Genomic DNA, 16,116 nt, shown 5'->3' with positions numbered 1-16,116 from the left:
ACTTGCAGCGCAGCATAACCCATGAAATTACAGTCCAGCTAGGGTCATGTTGTAGTTCACTTCAAAATGGTGAAATTGTCAGTGGTAGCCTTAGCCATTGGTCAGAAATAAAGATGGTCTCCTTAAAGCACAATATAATATAATAAATGAGTTCTACGCATACAACCGTCTTTTGTGTTCAAGAAGTTGATAAAATCACCCTAATGGTTTTCTCATTAAGTTGACGCAGGGGTATTCAAGCATCTCTAATCGTTATATTTGTCCTCGGGTCATTTTTCTGAGTGTGCAAAACAAAGGCCGCCTCATTGAAAAAACAGGTGGACTCACATAAAAGGTCTTGGCAGGTGTGTTAGCAGCTCAATTAGTCGTCTCAGGGGTCCATCTGGGACTGATTTGCCCTAATAAGATTGAAGTGGGACAGCTTCTTGCAAATTCTCATGAGTGTGGCTTGTAGACCCAGACAGGAACAAAACTGACCCTTGCCCAACAAGGGGTCTGAAGTCAAGCTGTCCTCGTTGAACAGCTGCACCACCAAATTGTACTACTGGCAACTCAGAATTCCTCAAATGGGGTCAGCTCATGTACCTGGTCAATGAAATTCAATGGAGTCCCAACAGTTGATTTAGCCCATCCGTCATGCTTCTATGAATAGCAAATGGAGTCTTTGTGAGAGCCCTGCAAAATTGTTCAACTGAGACATCTTAGATGATGTTTCAAAGGACTTTTGATCCTCTGCATTCCGCAAGCTGCAACGGGGCGTATCTGCAGAGCTCAGCATGCTTGAGATGAGCACTGTTGCATGGACGGTCATACTCCCATGTGTGCCCTCCACTTGTTTTTATCTGTGATGTGAGGGCGGTGCTGATGCACACTCCTCTTGTGCTCTTTTGTGGAGGCAATAGACACCATTCAGGGCCAGATGTAGGTCACCTCTTAGCAGTTTCCTGCTCTGCAGGTGATGACTGCACATATGGCACGCATTACAGCTGTTTCCAGTTGTAAAACATCGAGAGGAACCAGCAGCTGTCAGCAATAGGTAGACCTCATAGACATAATCATGTAGTCCTAATGATTATCTTAGCAAAGGTTTTCTTGTTTTGGGTTTTCTATAAATGTCTACAAATGTGTTGCATTTGGCTCCTTGTCAAAGGGCCCACTGCAGGTTTCTTTCCTTACAGTTGCTGCGTAACTGCAATGCCTCACTATACAAGGTCAAAACAAGTACTACACAGCAGTTGCTGGTTAAGCGTTTGGAAGTTGGAGGACAGTGGGTCCATTGTGGCAATTGCAATGAAACTGTGATATGTCAAGTGTTTTTTTTTTTTTTTTTTTGCTGTTCCTGTTTTCATTTATCATACAATAAAAGGGAACTGTAGTAAAGCACCTGTCCAAACTGTAACTCTATAGTGTAAGATGTTTTTCTGGGGAGAGACAAGGCGGTTATTAGCACCTGGGATGTTTGATTTCGAATGAAATGGAGCCATCCCACATTGTTTTAGACCTTTTTGAATCAACTTGGAAAAAAATAGAATTAACATATAATAATAATGTTCAGCAGACGATTGGGAAATGCCTACCTATAACTGACTGAGTAAAAAGAGTTGGCTTTGTGAAAGACTTAGACACCTATTTTCTATGCTGATGTACAAGCATCATGATTCATAAAAGCTGTTGTGCAGAAGACACTCTCATGGGAATATAGACTTGAAAACGCAGAAAGTTTGAGCCTATCCCTTTGACAGTTGAGCTGTTTAAAACAAAAAAACATCAGAGAAATACAATTGTGATGATGAAGAAGAAAAAGTCCAAAGATAGCGAGCAGACCGCTGCTTGGGCAGGGAACAGACTGTCTGGGAAAGGTCATGATCGCGTCCTTCCTGCTTTTATCCTATTGAGAGCGGAACCTTCACAGATAATGTTTGACAGAACCCAGCTTCATCTAATGTCCCTGCATGAAATGTCATATTCTTACTGCGTTTTTCTACGCTTGCTAGGTATTGAAGTGGGTCGAGGAAACTATTCAGACGATGAAGGTCCATCTACTGTCCTCAAACCACGACAGTGCCCAGGAGAACCTTTGGGAAGTGCCCTTTGACCCCAGCCTCCGTGAGGTCACTGTGTCACTCAGCGGGCCCTCTCCGCAAATTGAGCTCAGAGATCCCCTTGGTATACATCGTAGCAGTTCAAGCCCAATGAACAGTGCTGAGTGTGTCGCCAAACATCGAATAGCTAAAATTGTATTTTCTACTCTCTGTAGGCCATGTAGTAGGTGTTGAGCAGGGTCTTAAAGAGCTTCTGAACATTCCTAACTCTGCTCGTGTTGTCAACCTGAAGTTTCCCACGCCTGGAGCATGGAACCTGAAGGTACCACTTTTGGAATCATTAATTACTTTTGCGCTACATCTTATGACAATAGGCTCATCGTTTTTGCTTTCATTCTAAAGGTTAGCTGCAGTGGTCGTCATACCCTGAGGGTCACAGGAGTCAGCAATCTGGATTTCCGTGCTGGCTTTTCAAGTGCTCCTGTTAAAGAGTTCAACCATACTAGGGAGAGACCAATAAAAGGTGCTGCTCGTGTTTCTGTTAGCTATTCATCTGTTGAAAAACGCTCGGGAAATGACTGTTTAATGGATTTGCGTACCTTTCACAGGACTGCCAGCGTATGTTTTGCTAAAATGCACGGGCCTGAAACCACCAGGTCACCTGAGTCATGTCGAGCTTATGTCTGGCTCGGGACGTTCCCTGCGCACCGTCCAGGTGCCTCTGCCCTCTGACCTTGGACAAATAGGGCTGTGGAGTGTCCCAGAGATACGAACCCCTTCCCAGAGTTTCTTCATCAAGGCAACGGGCAGAGATGAGGAGGGCTATCGCTTCCAGCGACTGTCGAGTGTTTCGTACACCAACATAGTTCCATGTAAGACCCTACCTTCCTTCACACATGTCTCCTTGGCTATGCTGCTAGGGTTCTAACACCTCATAAATCTCTCGTGTGGCTTTTCACCTTTGTTTCCTCCCTTGTGTAGCTCCCCCAGCTGTGAACATGCCTGATGTGGTGAAGGGTATCTACATGCAGCCTGCTGTGATTCACTGTTCAGTGGAGAGCGATATACCTTACAGGCTAAGATTTGCAAGAAGTGGAAGGACTCTGGGGGCGGAGAAATTCTTCCAGTAATTTTTCTTTTATAACTTTGGAGAATTTGTTAAATTATCACTTCAGAAGTTTCTGCGGTTCTAATAAGAGAATTATCTCCACCACACATATTCTTGGCAGTGAGCAGTCTTGGAATTGGTTCGCATTATTGGCTCATATGTCACAGGGAACGAGATCATAGAGTGTGTACTCACATGTCTTGATCAATTAATAATGTGTCCATGTGTCTCGTTCAACGCTCTGGTTTGAATTACCTGAGATTTACTTGCGGTGAAAATTCCAGTGTGTGCTTCTAGATTCTAACGGAATATGACATGAAATACGATCTTGTTGCTACCGTCATGCTCAGTTACTGAACCAAGCTTCTCTTTGGATCAGGAAATCTGCCACTGCATCATGGGAGATTCAGCATGCTTCAGCAGAGGATGAGGGCTTCTACGAGTGCATTGCACAGAGTGGCGCAGGACAAGGACATGCCTTAACCCAGCTGACTGTTACAGGTACTGCACAATGCTTACGACAAAGCCGTTACCACAGTCAGGGTAGAGTTCCGTTTGGCTAATCATGGTTTGTAACATTAAACCCTAATAGTGGGACATACTTTGATCACTTCATCAAATAAGGGACATGATGCAGTACAGTGATGCTTGGAAGTTGACCTTTCCTTTGAAAATACTGTGGCATGTATTAAGTTCCTGTGCAAATGTGGTAGACAGACCTCTTGCAGTTTTGTGACATGAAGCGAGATGAGATTGACACTTATGTTGAAGCATTTTAGACTGTCTCATGTGCAGTCTACCTCAGTTGTCCTCGGCTTTCGTTATATACAAATACAGTAGGTACTTAGTTTCCAGACATGTCATGCTACATTACACTCAATGTCACATGCAAAAAACATTGCAGTTTCACTTTGAAAAGTTTGGCTTATTCGTCACCTGCATACCTAACGTAATTTTCACAAAGGCTATTCCGGGGTGTTCCAAATAAGACTGGCCAATCAAACCAATTTGCACTATTGTTTCTTTCTAAATTTAATGTCTTGGTGACAAACAACTCAACTTTAATATTTAGCAACACAAAAATAGCAACTGTGACATAAAATTAAAATGTAGTTAAAATAAGATATATTTTTAGAGATTTGAGCGTCAAATTACGGGACACAAGCATCTTGAGGGGTGGGCATTTGGTCCCCTATGGCTCACATGTGGGAACAGGTGTGGGGGCAGACTAACTTTTTCTATTTTAACAAGTGGCTAATGTTTACAACACGTGGTCAACAGCAAATTTTAATGTAATATCGCTTTATCTCCCTAATAGTATTTTTAACACTGATTTGAATAAACGCATCAACATTTTAAAATATTATCATTTTCGTTTTTAAGTTGTTTTTAAGTAATACACACAATAAAAGTTTGTGCAATACGGATTTTACTATGCATTGTAATCATTATATCCATGACATTTCAGAAAAAAAAATCAAACTGTTGCTGAACCTAATCCATTGCTCATAAATATGAGGAAATGTACTGCTATATTACTTATTATATTATTGTTATTTTATTATTATTATGAAAGCCTGACGTGATAGAGAAAAAAAGGGCATATTCTGAATCAGAGCAGATGCCATTCAACGATGCTGAAGAAATTTTACATTCAGAGATTGTGCAAAAAGAAAGAATAATTTAAGAGTGCAATCCAGGACAATTTAAAAATTCCATTTGGATGATTTTTTTTTTTTAGGTTCCTCAGAAAGGGTTAGACATGCCCATGTTTTGAGAGAAGGACGTCTGATCACCCTATCAGTGGTAGTACTTCCGATGGAAGGGTAGTACTGTGATCTGTATTCTGGCATCCTTCACATCCTTTGAAAAAGCAAGCAGATCTGTCATCCTGTGTCCTGTACTGTAGCGATTTATTGAAACAAATAAACCTATCCGTATTTCCTCAGTTATCGTGCAAACACAGTGAAGTTAAGTTTTGAAATCACTTCGCACAAATTTCTTTTTTTTATGTTGCACTGGTATCTTTTTTTTTTTTTCATTTCTTGTTCCAAGCTCTTATATTTTGGTCTTTTTTTCTGATAAAACAGAGCCTCCGCCTGTACTCAAGCCAGCAGTCAATGTGACTTCCTTAGTTGGAAGTGTGGCTGTGTTGACCTGTAAAGTAGAGGGCACCATGCGCTACAACTTGACCTGGCATCGAGCTGGGCGCGCCATCCGAGCTCGTTCAGGGAGGGTGAGGCTGCTGTCTAACTCATCCCTGCAAATTAGCAGCGTGCAGCTTCAGGATGCTGGGGCTTACTACTGTGTAGCCTCAAATGCCCACGGAGACAGCAGAACCACTGTATGGCTCTTCGTCCCAGGTACGGTACGATCACACTCCAATGTGCATCTGTTTAAATATTTAGCCTCCTGGTTCCTGTCAGGACGCCGTCATCTGGTTTCCATTACAGGTTGAGCCGTCCTACAGACGGATTTAGCCACAACCATGTCAAGAAATGTTTCTCATGATGCGCGTTAAAATTTGTGGTTTCTGTTGTGGCATGGCCTCTGACTTTTCTGATGAATTTCACAAACAGTGCTGCTGGGCTGGATTCTTTACTGATGTTTAGTTTGCTAAATAATAAATGACACGGTGTCAACAAGGCCTCAACTAACTGTCAGTATTTGAGTTTTTTTTTGTTTTGTTTTTGGCTCATTGGACTGCAGAGGGACCTACTGTGGTACTTCACCCCCAGAGCCAGGTCTTTTCCCGAGGGGATGAAATCCGCCTTGTCTGCTCAGCATCCGGCTCTCCCCCTCCCCTGCTCTTTTGGAGCCATGGAAACACGTTCCTTGCTAATCGGCCGAGGTAAGAGGACTCTCAACCCACTCAACACCTCCGGCACAAAGGACTCATTACATTCCGCTGTTACTCCAAAAGAGTAACCACATCCTGTTGGAATCATTGTTCTGGTATAAAGATTGTTTTGCTAAGTAGTGTTTACGTGCATGTTGAGACAAAAAAAAACATTTCTTGATACACAAGAGAAACAAACTAATGTTCGTTTTTCTGTACATCTGCACATGTAATCAGTGTGAGACAGCGTCATGAATTCTGCCAATTATGTGATGCAGGTTGAATCTACACCAGCAAGGAGTTTTGACCATATCAGGGGCTATCCCGGAGGATGCTGGGAACTACACATGTCTGGCAAGCAATTTGGCTGGGACTGCCTCACAGTCTGTCTTGCTTACTTATGCAGGTATCCATGTATGTCTTTTCTCCGTCACTAAGAATGCATTTCTCAGTGTATTTAGATTCAAATTATTCTTTTAATAATGTTTCAAGTAGAGCATTGTAGATAGTGTGGCCTCATAAAATAATTCCCTTGTTTTCCCCACATCTACTGTGTTAAATTTTAAGTTTCATTACAATTACATTCAGTTACAGTAGAAAAATACTGTGTTAAATTTTAAGTTTCATTACAATTACATATATATATATATATACACACCTACCTGTATATGTTGACAATACATCCATCCATTTTCTGATCCACTTTACCCTCACACGGGTTGCGGGGTGTGCTGGAGCCTATCCCAGCCATCTTTGGGCAGTAGGCAGGGTACACCCTGAACCGGTTGCCAGCCAATTGCAGGGCACACAGAGACAAACAACTATCCGCGCTCACACTCAGACCTAGGGACAATTTAGAGTGTTCCATTAGCCTGCCATGCATGGTTTTGGAATGTGGGAGGAAACCGGAGTACCCGGAGAAAACCCACGCAGGCACGGGGAGAACCTGGAATCGAACCTGTACCTCTGCACTGTGAGGTCGACGTGCTTCCCACTCGATCACCGGGCCTTTTCTGTTGATAATAATATTCATAATTGTGATCTTAGAACTGGTCTTCATCATGTCATGACAATTTAGAACTGGGGTATGTAACGCCGGTTCCTCGAGAGCCATATCCTGCCTGTTTTAGATCTCTCCCAAGTCTAACACATCTGATTCAATTGGTCACGATCATTCCAGGCTTCTGCAGATCATGCTGATGAGCTGATTGTTTGAATCCGGTGTGTTGAAGTAGAGAGTGATCTACAACAGGCAGGATATGGCTCCCGAGGAACTGCAGTGTGCTTGCTCTGGTCTAGAACAAGGGTGTCAACTGAATTTTGTCACAGGCCCCATCATAATTTTGTTTTCCTTCCGAGGGCCGGTATGACTGTGAACCCAAATAAGTGTGTGATCGTCTCACATGGCATCCATCCGTCCATCCATCCATCCATCCCTACATCCATTTTCTGAGCTGCTTATTCTACACATTGATGAATAACTAATGCTGAAATCAGATTCCAGTAAATAGTGCTCGTTCAAATATTATTACATATATCTAAGAAGGGGATTGGTCACAAAAACATGCCTGCAACATCTCAACATTTTTCTTTTTTTCTACATGAAACCAATTTGCAATTTTGTTTTTTTAGCAAAAAGCATCAAGTCGATAGACATTATTTGCTTTGGTGGGCCACATAAAATGATTTGGTGGGCTACATTTGGCTCCGGGGCCTTGAGTTTGACATCAGTGGTATAGAACTTTGGGTCAGGTTGTCAGTTCTTATTACATCAGCAATCCTCAAATAATAAGCTTAAAGCAACATGCATGCAAAAAGTCCTTGCCAAAGGACTTTCTGAAACTGACCGTTACGCTGAATGTCAATGCTATATAAATACGTCACATCAGTGATTCTCCAAGTGTGGTACTCGCACCATTGATTAGGGATCGACTGATTATTCGGGCAGGCTGATTTTGAACATTATTTTTTTTAAAGTGTCAAGGCCAATAAGAGATCATTTTAAAATGTGTTAACTTCAGGGATTTCATTTATTTACATTTTCAGTTAACTTCATCGGGGATGCTTCTGCACTTTTTATTTTTGTTTGAAATTAAAACAAAGACAAGTAAAAGTTTAACATTCAGTTATTTACAGTGGAAAAGTACAGACTTGTTTGTGTTGCTGATGACCCTTGTGGGCTTCCTAAACTTTCTTTTAGAATTTAAAAACAAAAACCTTTTGTCTATTGTTGTTTAAAACAAAACAACCTTCAACAATTTGCGAATCTGGCAAGTTGCTCAGTCAACATAAGCTTAATGACATTTCAACAAAGAGTTGGAGTTCGTATTTTTATTACACCAATATTCTCCTTTAACTGAAAATGAATATCGTCTCCATATTTCGGTTATTGGCTCCCATGATGACGAGTAATTGATATCTGTATCAGCCCTGGCAAAAATATGTCGGTCTATCTCACTGGTAGTGCGCAAAACAATCATTGATGATTGATGCAACCCTATAGTTGCGTTGAGCAGATTGCTCATGAGGTCTGAAATTTTCACTTGTCTGTGAGGTCATGAGGGTAACTAAGTGTAATTTGTGATTGGATTTCTTTTCAAGAAAGAAGGTATTTATATGCAATATCTTTTGATTGAATCATGATTTAAGTACACTTCCTTCAAAAAAAAAAAAATAGAACCACTATTTGAGTAGAATGCAAACTGCATAATGTTACAATGTTTTGCGTTCTGTACAATAAGATTAAATAACATTATGAATAAAACCTGCTTCATTTTTTTATGAACACTTATGCCTACTGCCCTACTGTATTTTATTGTTGGTCATGATTTTGGTACTTGGAGAGCTTGGGGTTTTAATTTTTTTTTTTGCGGGGGTGGCACATGCAATATCTTTTGATTGAATCATGATTTAAGTACTCTTCCTTCAAAAAAAAAATAGAACCACTATTTGAGTAGAATGCAAACTGCATAATGTTACAATGTTTTGCATTCTGTACAATAAGATTAAATAACATGAATAAAACCTGCTTCATTTTTTTATGAACACTTATGCCTACTGCCCTACTGTATTTTATTGTTGGTCATGATTGTGGTACTTGGAGAGCTTGGGGTTTTAATTTTTTTTTTTTTGCGTGGGTGGCATGAACTGCTGTGTTACATCATTTTAGTAGGTTTTACTTTTCCACTTTTGGCTCATGAATCGGACAAAAAAAAGATCCTTTGTAGAGCGTTGGAATCCTTTAGATACAGTACATGATGCACTTTTACCACATCTGAATCTTGCTGTTTTCCCTCAGAGGTGCCTATCATAACAGTGGAGCAGCAGGTCCTACTTGTGGCTGTCGGGGATGATGCTACTCTGCAGTGTCAAGCCAGTGGTACCCCGCTTCCTCTTGTCCATTGGTTTAAAGGTAACTCACAGTCTAACCTGGTTTAGTACATTGAAAAGCAAAGGAAGAACTGGAGCTCGATTTTATTTTGGATTTCCAGGGAAACTTGAGGTGGGCTCCGCCCCCTTTGTTGAGCAGGATGTCCACCGCGGGACCCTGCATATTCGAAGGGTGCAGGATGTCGATGCTGGTCAATACAGCTGTGTGGCCAGCAGCCCTGCTGGGACTTCCTCTGGTACAGTCAGTCTGCAGGTTGGAGGTAAGACCAGACTGCCCTCTAAGGCAAGGCAATGCAAGGAAAATGGATCTCTGACCACTTTTCGCACCACAGTGGGACCTTCGTTCTCTGATGCACCGGTTGACATGGCGGCTAATGTAGGGGAAAACATCACCCTTCCCTGTGCCGCTCGAGGTTTCCCGCAACCAACCGTGACCTGGTACACTCAAGATGGTAGACACATTCCCGCAAGGACAGACAACCACGGTAGAAAAATGCAGCTGGAGAATGGATTCCTTCTGATTCAGAGTGAGTTAACTTGATAATCGTAACACGTGAGTTGACTAACATGTTCATCTCCCAGCATGACTGAGTGAGGCAGCACAGCCAAAGCCATGAATCTTTTCGTTCCTGTTTTCAAAATCCTAATGACAGCTCAGTCAAACCAATAAGAGCACTTGTTATTAACTTTGTTCTGACATAATCCATAGCGTTTCTGCTTATCTCCGCGGTGCAGAGGGTGCTGTGTTCGAAACATCATTCGTGTTCAAATTTACTTCAGGTGTCTGGCTGGATGATGAAGGGCTGTACACCTGTGAGGCCAAGAACCAGTTTGGAACCATCAAAGCTGAAGCCAGAGTTCGCGTCACTGGACTGGGTAGGCTTGTTTAGCATGAGATTTTCTTTTGCGCCCGACCGTATCCCTGCCAAGGGCAAATGCTTGAAGCGGCTCGTACTTAATTCATGTTCTTTCAACAATTCCAATTGCAGAGCCCCCTCTCTTAGCCCAAAGTGCCCCCATCATTACTACTGGCATCGGGCAGTCCTTGAGTATCCCGTGTATGCTGCTGGATGGCATACCCCTCCCAGAAAGACACTGGTCACTAAATGGGAAACATGTAAGATATAGTAAAGAAGAAATTGATAACGGTACAACATACAGGTTTATACAGATTTATCGAATGTGTCTTTGTTATTCCGCAAAGGTTCAATTGAACGGGAGAATGTTTGTGAGGAGTGATGGAAGTTTGTACATTGAAAGAGCTGTCCCAGAGGATTCTGGGGCATATGTTTGTACAGCAGTGAATGTAGCAGGCTCTATGAACATTACAGTCATCTTGGAGGTCCATGGTAAGTAGTCTTCTGTTTTCATGCTCTGTCCATGCTCTAGACTCGAGGCAGGTTTGAAGTAAAGTCGTTATCGAAAAGCATTGTCATTCTGACCACCTGTTGTTGACATTTGCTTTGAGCAGTGGGCTCATCAGAGGATAATGACAGACAAGCCAGATTATGATCCATCAGCGGCGTAATGAATAAATGCCTCAAGCGCCGATCCAGTTGGCCTTCTAAGGCCAGTGAGATTTGTGAGGGCCAAGCAAATAGTCAGCTGTGCTTTGTGGCCTACTTTCTTCACAGTGCCCCCAGAAATCAAAGCTGGGCCCTACCGCTACATAGCCAACGAGGGCGTAGCCATCACATTGTCATGTGAGACGAGTGGCATTCCTAAACCAGTTGTGGTCTGGTCCAAGGTAAGAGTTGGACGTTTTCTGTTATTCTAACTGCATGTATTCCTTACTCTGGTTCATACGTCCCTTGCCAGCCTTTCTGCTGAAAATGAAACATCAGGAGGCTGCAGTGCAGCATTGCTGACTTGCACCTTTTATTTAAACAAAGTGCTTAAACATGATTTTCCCAAGAAGTCACTCGTCGTATTTGTCAGTGAAGTATTTTTGCAACATTTTGCAATCCAGATCAGAGAGTTCCCCAATCTTTCTTTGTGAGAACATTGACATTTTGTTAATGGCATGACCATGTTGCACAAGCATGAACCTTGAGGTAAGCTGCAGTTTACCATTCACAAAATTCCTATAGTTGATCGGGGATCAGTCCCGAGTGTCTGCCTTTTGCCTTAAGTCTGCTAGAGTCTATCCAGTCTCTGACCTTGAGCAGACTAAGGCATAGAAAAAAATGATGGAATTAAAGGAGCACATATTCCCAATATATCAAATAGCGGTTTGCTGCTTTAGGATACCGTCTTTCTTTGCCAAGTTCTTGTTCATATAACATTAAGCACATTTGACTACCTAATTGTATTTTACTACTTAATTGTTGTCAGCACAGTGTGAGGTAGGTGGCAAGCACATTTGCCTCACAGTCAAAAGTTTCTGGGTTTGAAACTCAGTTTGGACCCTTTTGAGGGGACTATATGTTCACCCCGAGCTAAGATTCAACCCACATCCTTTGACTGTGAGGCAGACATGCTAACTACATGTTCCACAGTGCTGCCTACACACGATCATACATAATTTAGCATTTGCTCATGAATATATTGAAAAGAGCCGGAATGAAATAAAGTCAATATAACAGTTATTCATTCCGATGCGCAGTCAATTATTCCCATGATGACGGCACTCACAAGCCTCGTGTAAAATCCCAATCAAGATCCAGTTGTTTATGCTGTATTCGAACATGACTTTTATGGTTCTCTTTACACCCATTACTGCAAAGTGCTCAGCTTTATGCTTTTTGCTTACCACCGCTATCATTTAAACAGCTTTCAAGTCTGTAAAACATAAATGCTGTACAAAGGCGGTGTTCTACTTATAAATGTCACATCAGGGCTTTGAGCCAGATTCATTTTTCTTCCTTGCATTTTCCGAAACAATTTTATCAGCGTGCTGCACAGTCAAATTCCTTACCGCAGCCTACTTGCCAGATAAGGATACATCTGTAAAAGCTGTTCAAAATAAGTGTGAATTCAGTAGCCTGCATTCTTGTATGTTCACACTGGAGACAGAGAGCAGGTTAGAGGGGAGCCTTGTAATTAGATGAAACATCAAAGGTTTGGCTACAAACCTGAAAGGGAGCTCTGTGTTCCAACATTGTCGTGTGTGGAGATCTCGAGTGGTTTTAATGCATGCTGTGGCTTTAGGGAAGGCAACCTGTGCCTCGGGGCGGTTCCTCGCTTCAGGCTGACCCCGATGGACACCTCCACATCCCTCACCCAACCACTGACGATGCAGGAATCTACATCTGTACTGCCACTAGTTCTGTGGGTTACGCGAGTCGAGAAATCCAGCTCAGTGTTAACAGTAAGGCCAATAAATGCCTGACCGTCGTCACTCAATTCAAGTAGTTTCCAGGCGAGCCAACACTCACAGTCGTTTCTCTTTTCACAGCAATACCGAAGATAGCGGGTGCGAGTGACCATGACAACATAGTAAAAATGTCTGCAGAGGTGGGAGCAGAGGTAGTTCTACCTTGTGAGGCCCAGGGGAGTCCGACACCACTTGTCACGTGGAACAGAAATGGTCACCCCATCCCCCCTGTCACAGCAGGGTAAGTGGAAGGTTTTAACATCACTGTGGCAACAGCGTCATGCGTAGTGAAAGACAAAGGTGCTCAGCACGCCTTGAGTCTGCTCTGTACCTGCCATTCATTACTCCTCAAGTTTTTAGCGATGCCCTTTAAAGCGCAGCTTAGCCGAGGAACCAACCGTCTGCAGGGGGCCTGTGTGAAGGCTTGACTTTCTCACCAAATTGAGGTGGAACATCTGGCCCTGCATGGCTCACATTCATGTGTGGTCACAGTGGCTGCAGACAGGCAGGCAGACTCAGTTCACAGGCAAGAGGAGAGACCCTCCGACTAAATAGGTCGAGGGGAGGATGACGAGGGGAGGTGAAAGCCGCAGTGGTGACTCAAATGCCGTATGGCTAGTCTATGCGGCCGGGAAGAAAGGAAATGTGGGTGGTGGTGTGGGGGATGCCAGGAAGAGGGGAAGAAAGCTAACTGACAGGGAAGAGATACAAGCCCCATCTGCCTGAAGTTGGGAATCCCTGGGGTGCGTTAGCAATAAAACAACATGCTGACTCTTTGCTAGCCCTGCCTGATGAGGATAACATGTCTCTGTGAACAACCCCCACATGGGCTGCAAATGGAGCCACTGCAGATACTATGCAAGCTGTACAGTACTGAAGAGGCCAGCGGGGTGCTGATTGTTGCATCATGTAAATTAGAGGGGTGAGTGTGGTGTTTCAAAACCTGACACTTACCACATTGTATATCAATGTGGGAACTGATGGAGAGGGGATGTCCTGTCCCGTCTGCTTTAGCTTGTCTAACCCCGCAAAGTAACATTTTGCACAAAGCGCCGTCGCTCGGCGCCTCAAATGTCACTGCTTTTCTTCACATGACTGGAGGACTTGGGCTAACTGTGATAATATGGAGAAACAAGATATTTTTTGCTTCAAGCTTATTCCCACTGAAATAAACATGTTATTGTTATAGTTCAGTTGCCTAGCAAAAACACTCATCTACCATAACTGGGAGAGGTCTGTTTACACGTGCGTGTGTATTTTGCATTTATACAACTCCGCCTTGATGAATTTCAGACGAACACAAAAACCTTTCAAGTTACCAAGCAGCCTTTCACTCCCTTGAAACATCAAACAGATGGGCACGTTTTAGTCACAAGCATACTTTTTGTTTGTCTCTGACAGGCAAACTAATGGCTAAATTGGCATTAGCGTTGCTCAAGCAGATATCCCAGTGATGTATGTACATGCATCTAGCACCGCGGTCGGGCCTTTCTTTAAATCAAATCACGCGTGACGCCATCGTGATTGACTTAACACACTGTGTTATTGTATTGATGTTGGCATCTCTGTGACCTTTCCCAGGGCGACTTCATCAACTAAAACTCTGGCTATCCTTTTACACTGTAATTACCTTGGACAATGGTAACAAGTCACAGGGGAGATCACTCGACCCTCGAGGACGCTGCATTTCACTGAGTGGTTTCTCTTTTTTAGACCTTGGATTTCTCACTTAGTCACCACTCGGACAAATTATTTTTTTCAGGGCATCCACATTTTTTTTTTACATTTTAGGGTAACAAATGTTCTTGAAAAAAAACAATGACATTCGAGGAAGAATCTTTGTTTCAAACAGTCTTTTTAGTCTTACAAATGTTCTTACAAAAACAAAGGAATTTGCGCTTTTGTTTTTGTTTTTTTCTTCCAAACAAGATTAGCTTTCTTTCCACCAATATGAATAAATGGTAACAAGTCACAGGGGAGATCACTCGACCCTTGAGGACGCTGCATTTCACTGAGTGGTTTCTTTTTTTTAGACCTTGGGTTTCTCACTTATTCACCACTCGGACAAATTATTTTTTTCAGGGAATCCACATTTTTTTTTTTTTTTACATTTTAGGGTAACAAATGTTCTTGAAAAAAACAATGGCATTTGAGTAAGAATCTTTGTTTCAAACAATCTTTTTAGTGTCACAAATGTTCTTGCAAAAACAAAGGAATTCGCGCTTTTGTTTTTGTTTTTTTTCTTCCAAACAATATTAGCTTTCTTTCCACCAATATGAATGGATTTTCTCTCACTCTTTAAGTGTTGTGTTTTATTGTGTCATTTCTTTGCTCTTCACCCCTCACCATTCCCCAGGTTCACTGTTTTGCCCTCAGGCTCCCTGAAGATAACTGATGTACGCCTCATTGATAGTAAATTGTACACGTGTACTGCAGAGAACCCAGCCGGCAATGTGTCCTTAAGCTACAATTTACACATCCAAGGTAACTTTGTGGGGTTTTATGATAAAGTCGGAAACAATAACATGTTTGTTGAGAGCACTTTCATGTTGATAGAATTCATGATAACGGCACTTCTCTCTAAACTGTTGACATTATGGATAGATATGATAAAACACGTGTCAAGGTTGTTCTTTTGTCCTTAGCCAAGCCCAGGATTCAGCCCGCACCCCCGCTACTGAAAGCCCTGGTGGGACAAACAGTCACGCTCCCATGTGTGGTCCAGGGGGAGCCGAGCCCAGAGGTCAATTGGTTTCACAATGGTCTTCCTGTTGGGATCAAGGACACGTCACCCTTTAGGATCCAGCACGTCAGCATGGCTGACAAAGGAACTTACCAATGCGTGGCTCGCAACAGCGCTGGACAGGAGACTTTGGAGATCATGCTGGAAATTCTTGGTGAATTCCTGTTACTTAATACCAGCCTTTTACAGCTCAAGTAAAAAAACAAACAAAAAAACACTCGATCGTCTTTTCTTTAAAGTTTGGATTCAGTGTCTACCACATACTACTAATCATAACATAGGGTCAACTAATCCTACTATGTCCATGTTTCTATATGTCCATCTATTGTTGGGGGAAGGGAGCGGCCTCTCCTGTATTTTAACACTATCTATCTATCTATCTACTGTAGAAACACTCCACTTTTAAGCAGTGTTGTCATTTTAATGGGAATGCGTCAGGGACAGAATCAGTCTTTTGCGCCTCCAGTGACTCATAGTATATATTTAAAAAGTATAACAGAGTTGTACACGTCTAATGCCGCATTTTCCAACCTCAAAATAGGCCCCAGATTGCATTTTATTGGGCCACCAAAAGAGTAAAATGCTGTCATTTTTTTTTTTTTTTGCCCACCAAGCAGGAACCTAATCGCTTTGGAAAATGTATCTTGATTAATGTTTGTTCCAATGAATACTTGGTTA

General features: G+C 42.4%; 1 protein-coding gene across 3 annotated transcripts in view; it reads left to right on the top strand.

Annotated features, from left to right (window-relative positions):
* The window catches only part of hmcn2 (hemicentin 2), a 51,667-nt gene that overhangs the window by 8,193 nt on the left and 27,358 nt on the right, over nucleotides 1-16,116 (top strand). For all 3 annotated transcript variants that reach the window (XM_019862763.1, XM_019862764.1, XM_019862762.1), the window contains exons 5-24: nucleotides 1,995-2,166; nucleotides 2,258-2,364; nucleotides 2,445-2,565; nucleotides 2,651-2,914; nucleotides 3,024-3,168; nucleotides 3,530-3,651; nucleotides 5,241-5,513; nucleotides 5,860-6,001; nucleotides 6,268-6,395; nucleotides 9,288-9,401; nucleotides 9,481-9,639; nucleotides 9,712-9,906; nucleotides 10,160-10,255; nucleotides 10,369-10,496; nucleotides 10,584-10,728; nucleotides 11,014-11,126; nucleotides 12,530-12,689; nucleotides 12,777-12,936; nucleotides 15,052-15,179; nucleotides 15,341-15,592. In XM_019862763.1, coding sequence (XP_019718322.1) covers nucleotides 1,995-2,166; nucleotides 2,258-2,364; nucleotides 2,445-2,565; nucleotides 2,651-2,914; nucleotides 3,024-3,168; nucleotides 3,530-3,651; nucleotides 5,241-5,513; nucleotides 5,860-6,001; nucleotides 6,268-6,395; nucleotides 9,288-9,401; nucleotides 9,481-9,639; nucleotides 9,712-9,906; nucleotides 10,160-10,255; nucleotides 10,369-10,496; nucleotides 10,584-10,728; nucleotides 11,014-11,126; nucleotides 12,530-12,689; nucleotides 12,777-12,936; nucleotides 15,052-15,179; nucleotides 15,341-15,592 — 3,124 coding nt within the window. The remainder of the gene's footprint in view (nucleotides 1-1,994; nucleotides 2,167-2,257; nucleotides 2,365-2,444; nucleotides 2,566-2,650; nucleotides 2,915-3,023; nucleotides 3,169-3,529; nucleotides 3,652-5,240; nucleotides 5,514-5,859; nucleotides 6,002-6,267; nucleotides 6,396-9,287; nucleotides 9,402-9,480; nucleotides 9,640-9,711; nucleotides 9,907-10,159; nucleotides 10,256-10,368; nucleotides 10,497-10,583; nucleotides 10,729-11,013; nucleotides 11,127-12,529; nucleotides 12,690-12,776; nucleotides 12,937-15,051; nucleotides 15,180-15,340; nucleotides 15,593-16,116) is intronic.

The sequence above is a fragment of the Hippocampus comes genome, unplaced genomic scaffold (genome assembly GCF_001891065.2).
Source record: "Hippocampus comes isolate QL1 unplaced genomic scaffold, H_comes_QL1_v1.1 scaffold147, whole genome shotgun sequence".
Lineage (NCBI taxonomy): Eukaryota > Metazoa > Chordata > Actinopteri > Syngnathiformes > Syngnathidae > Hippocampus > Hippocampus comes.
Note: the sequence above shows the minus strand (reverse complement) of the source record. Positions and strands in the feature narration are given on the sequence as shown.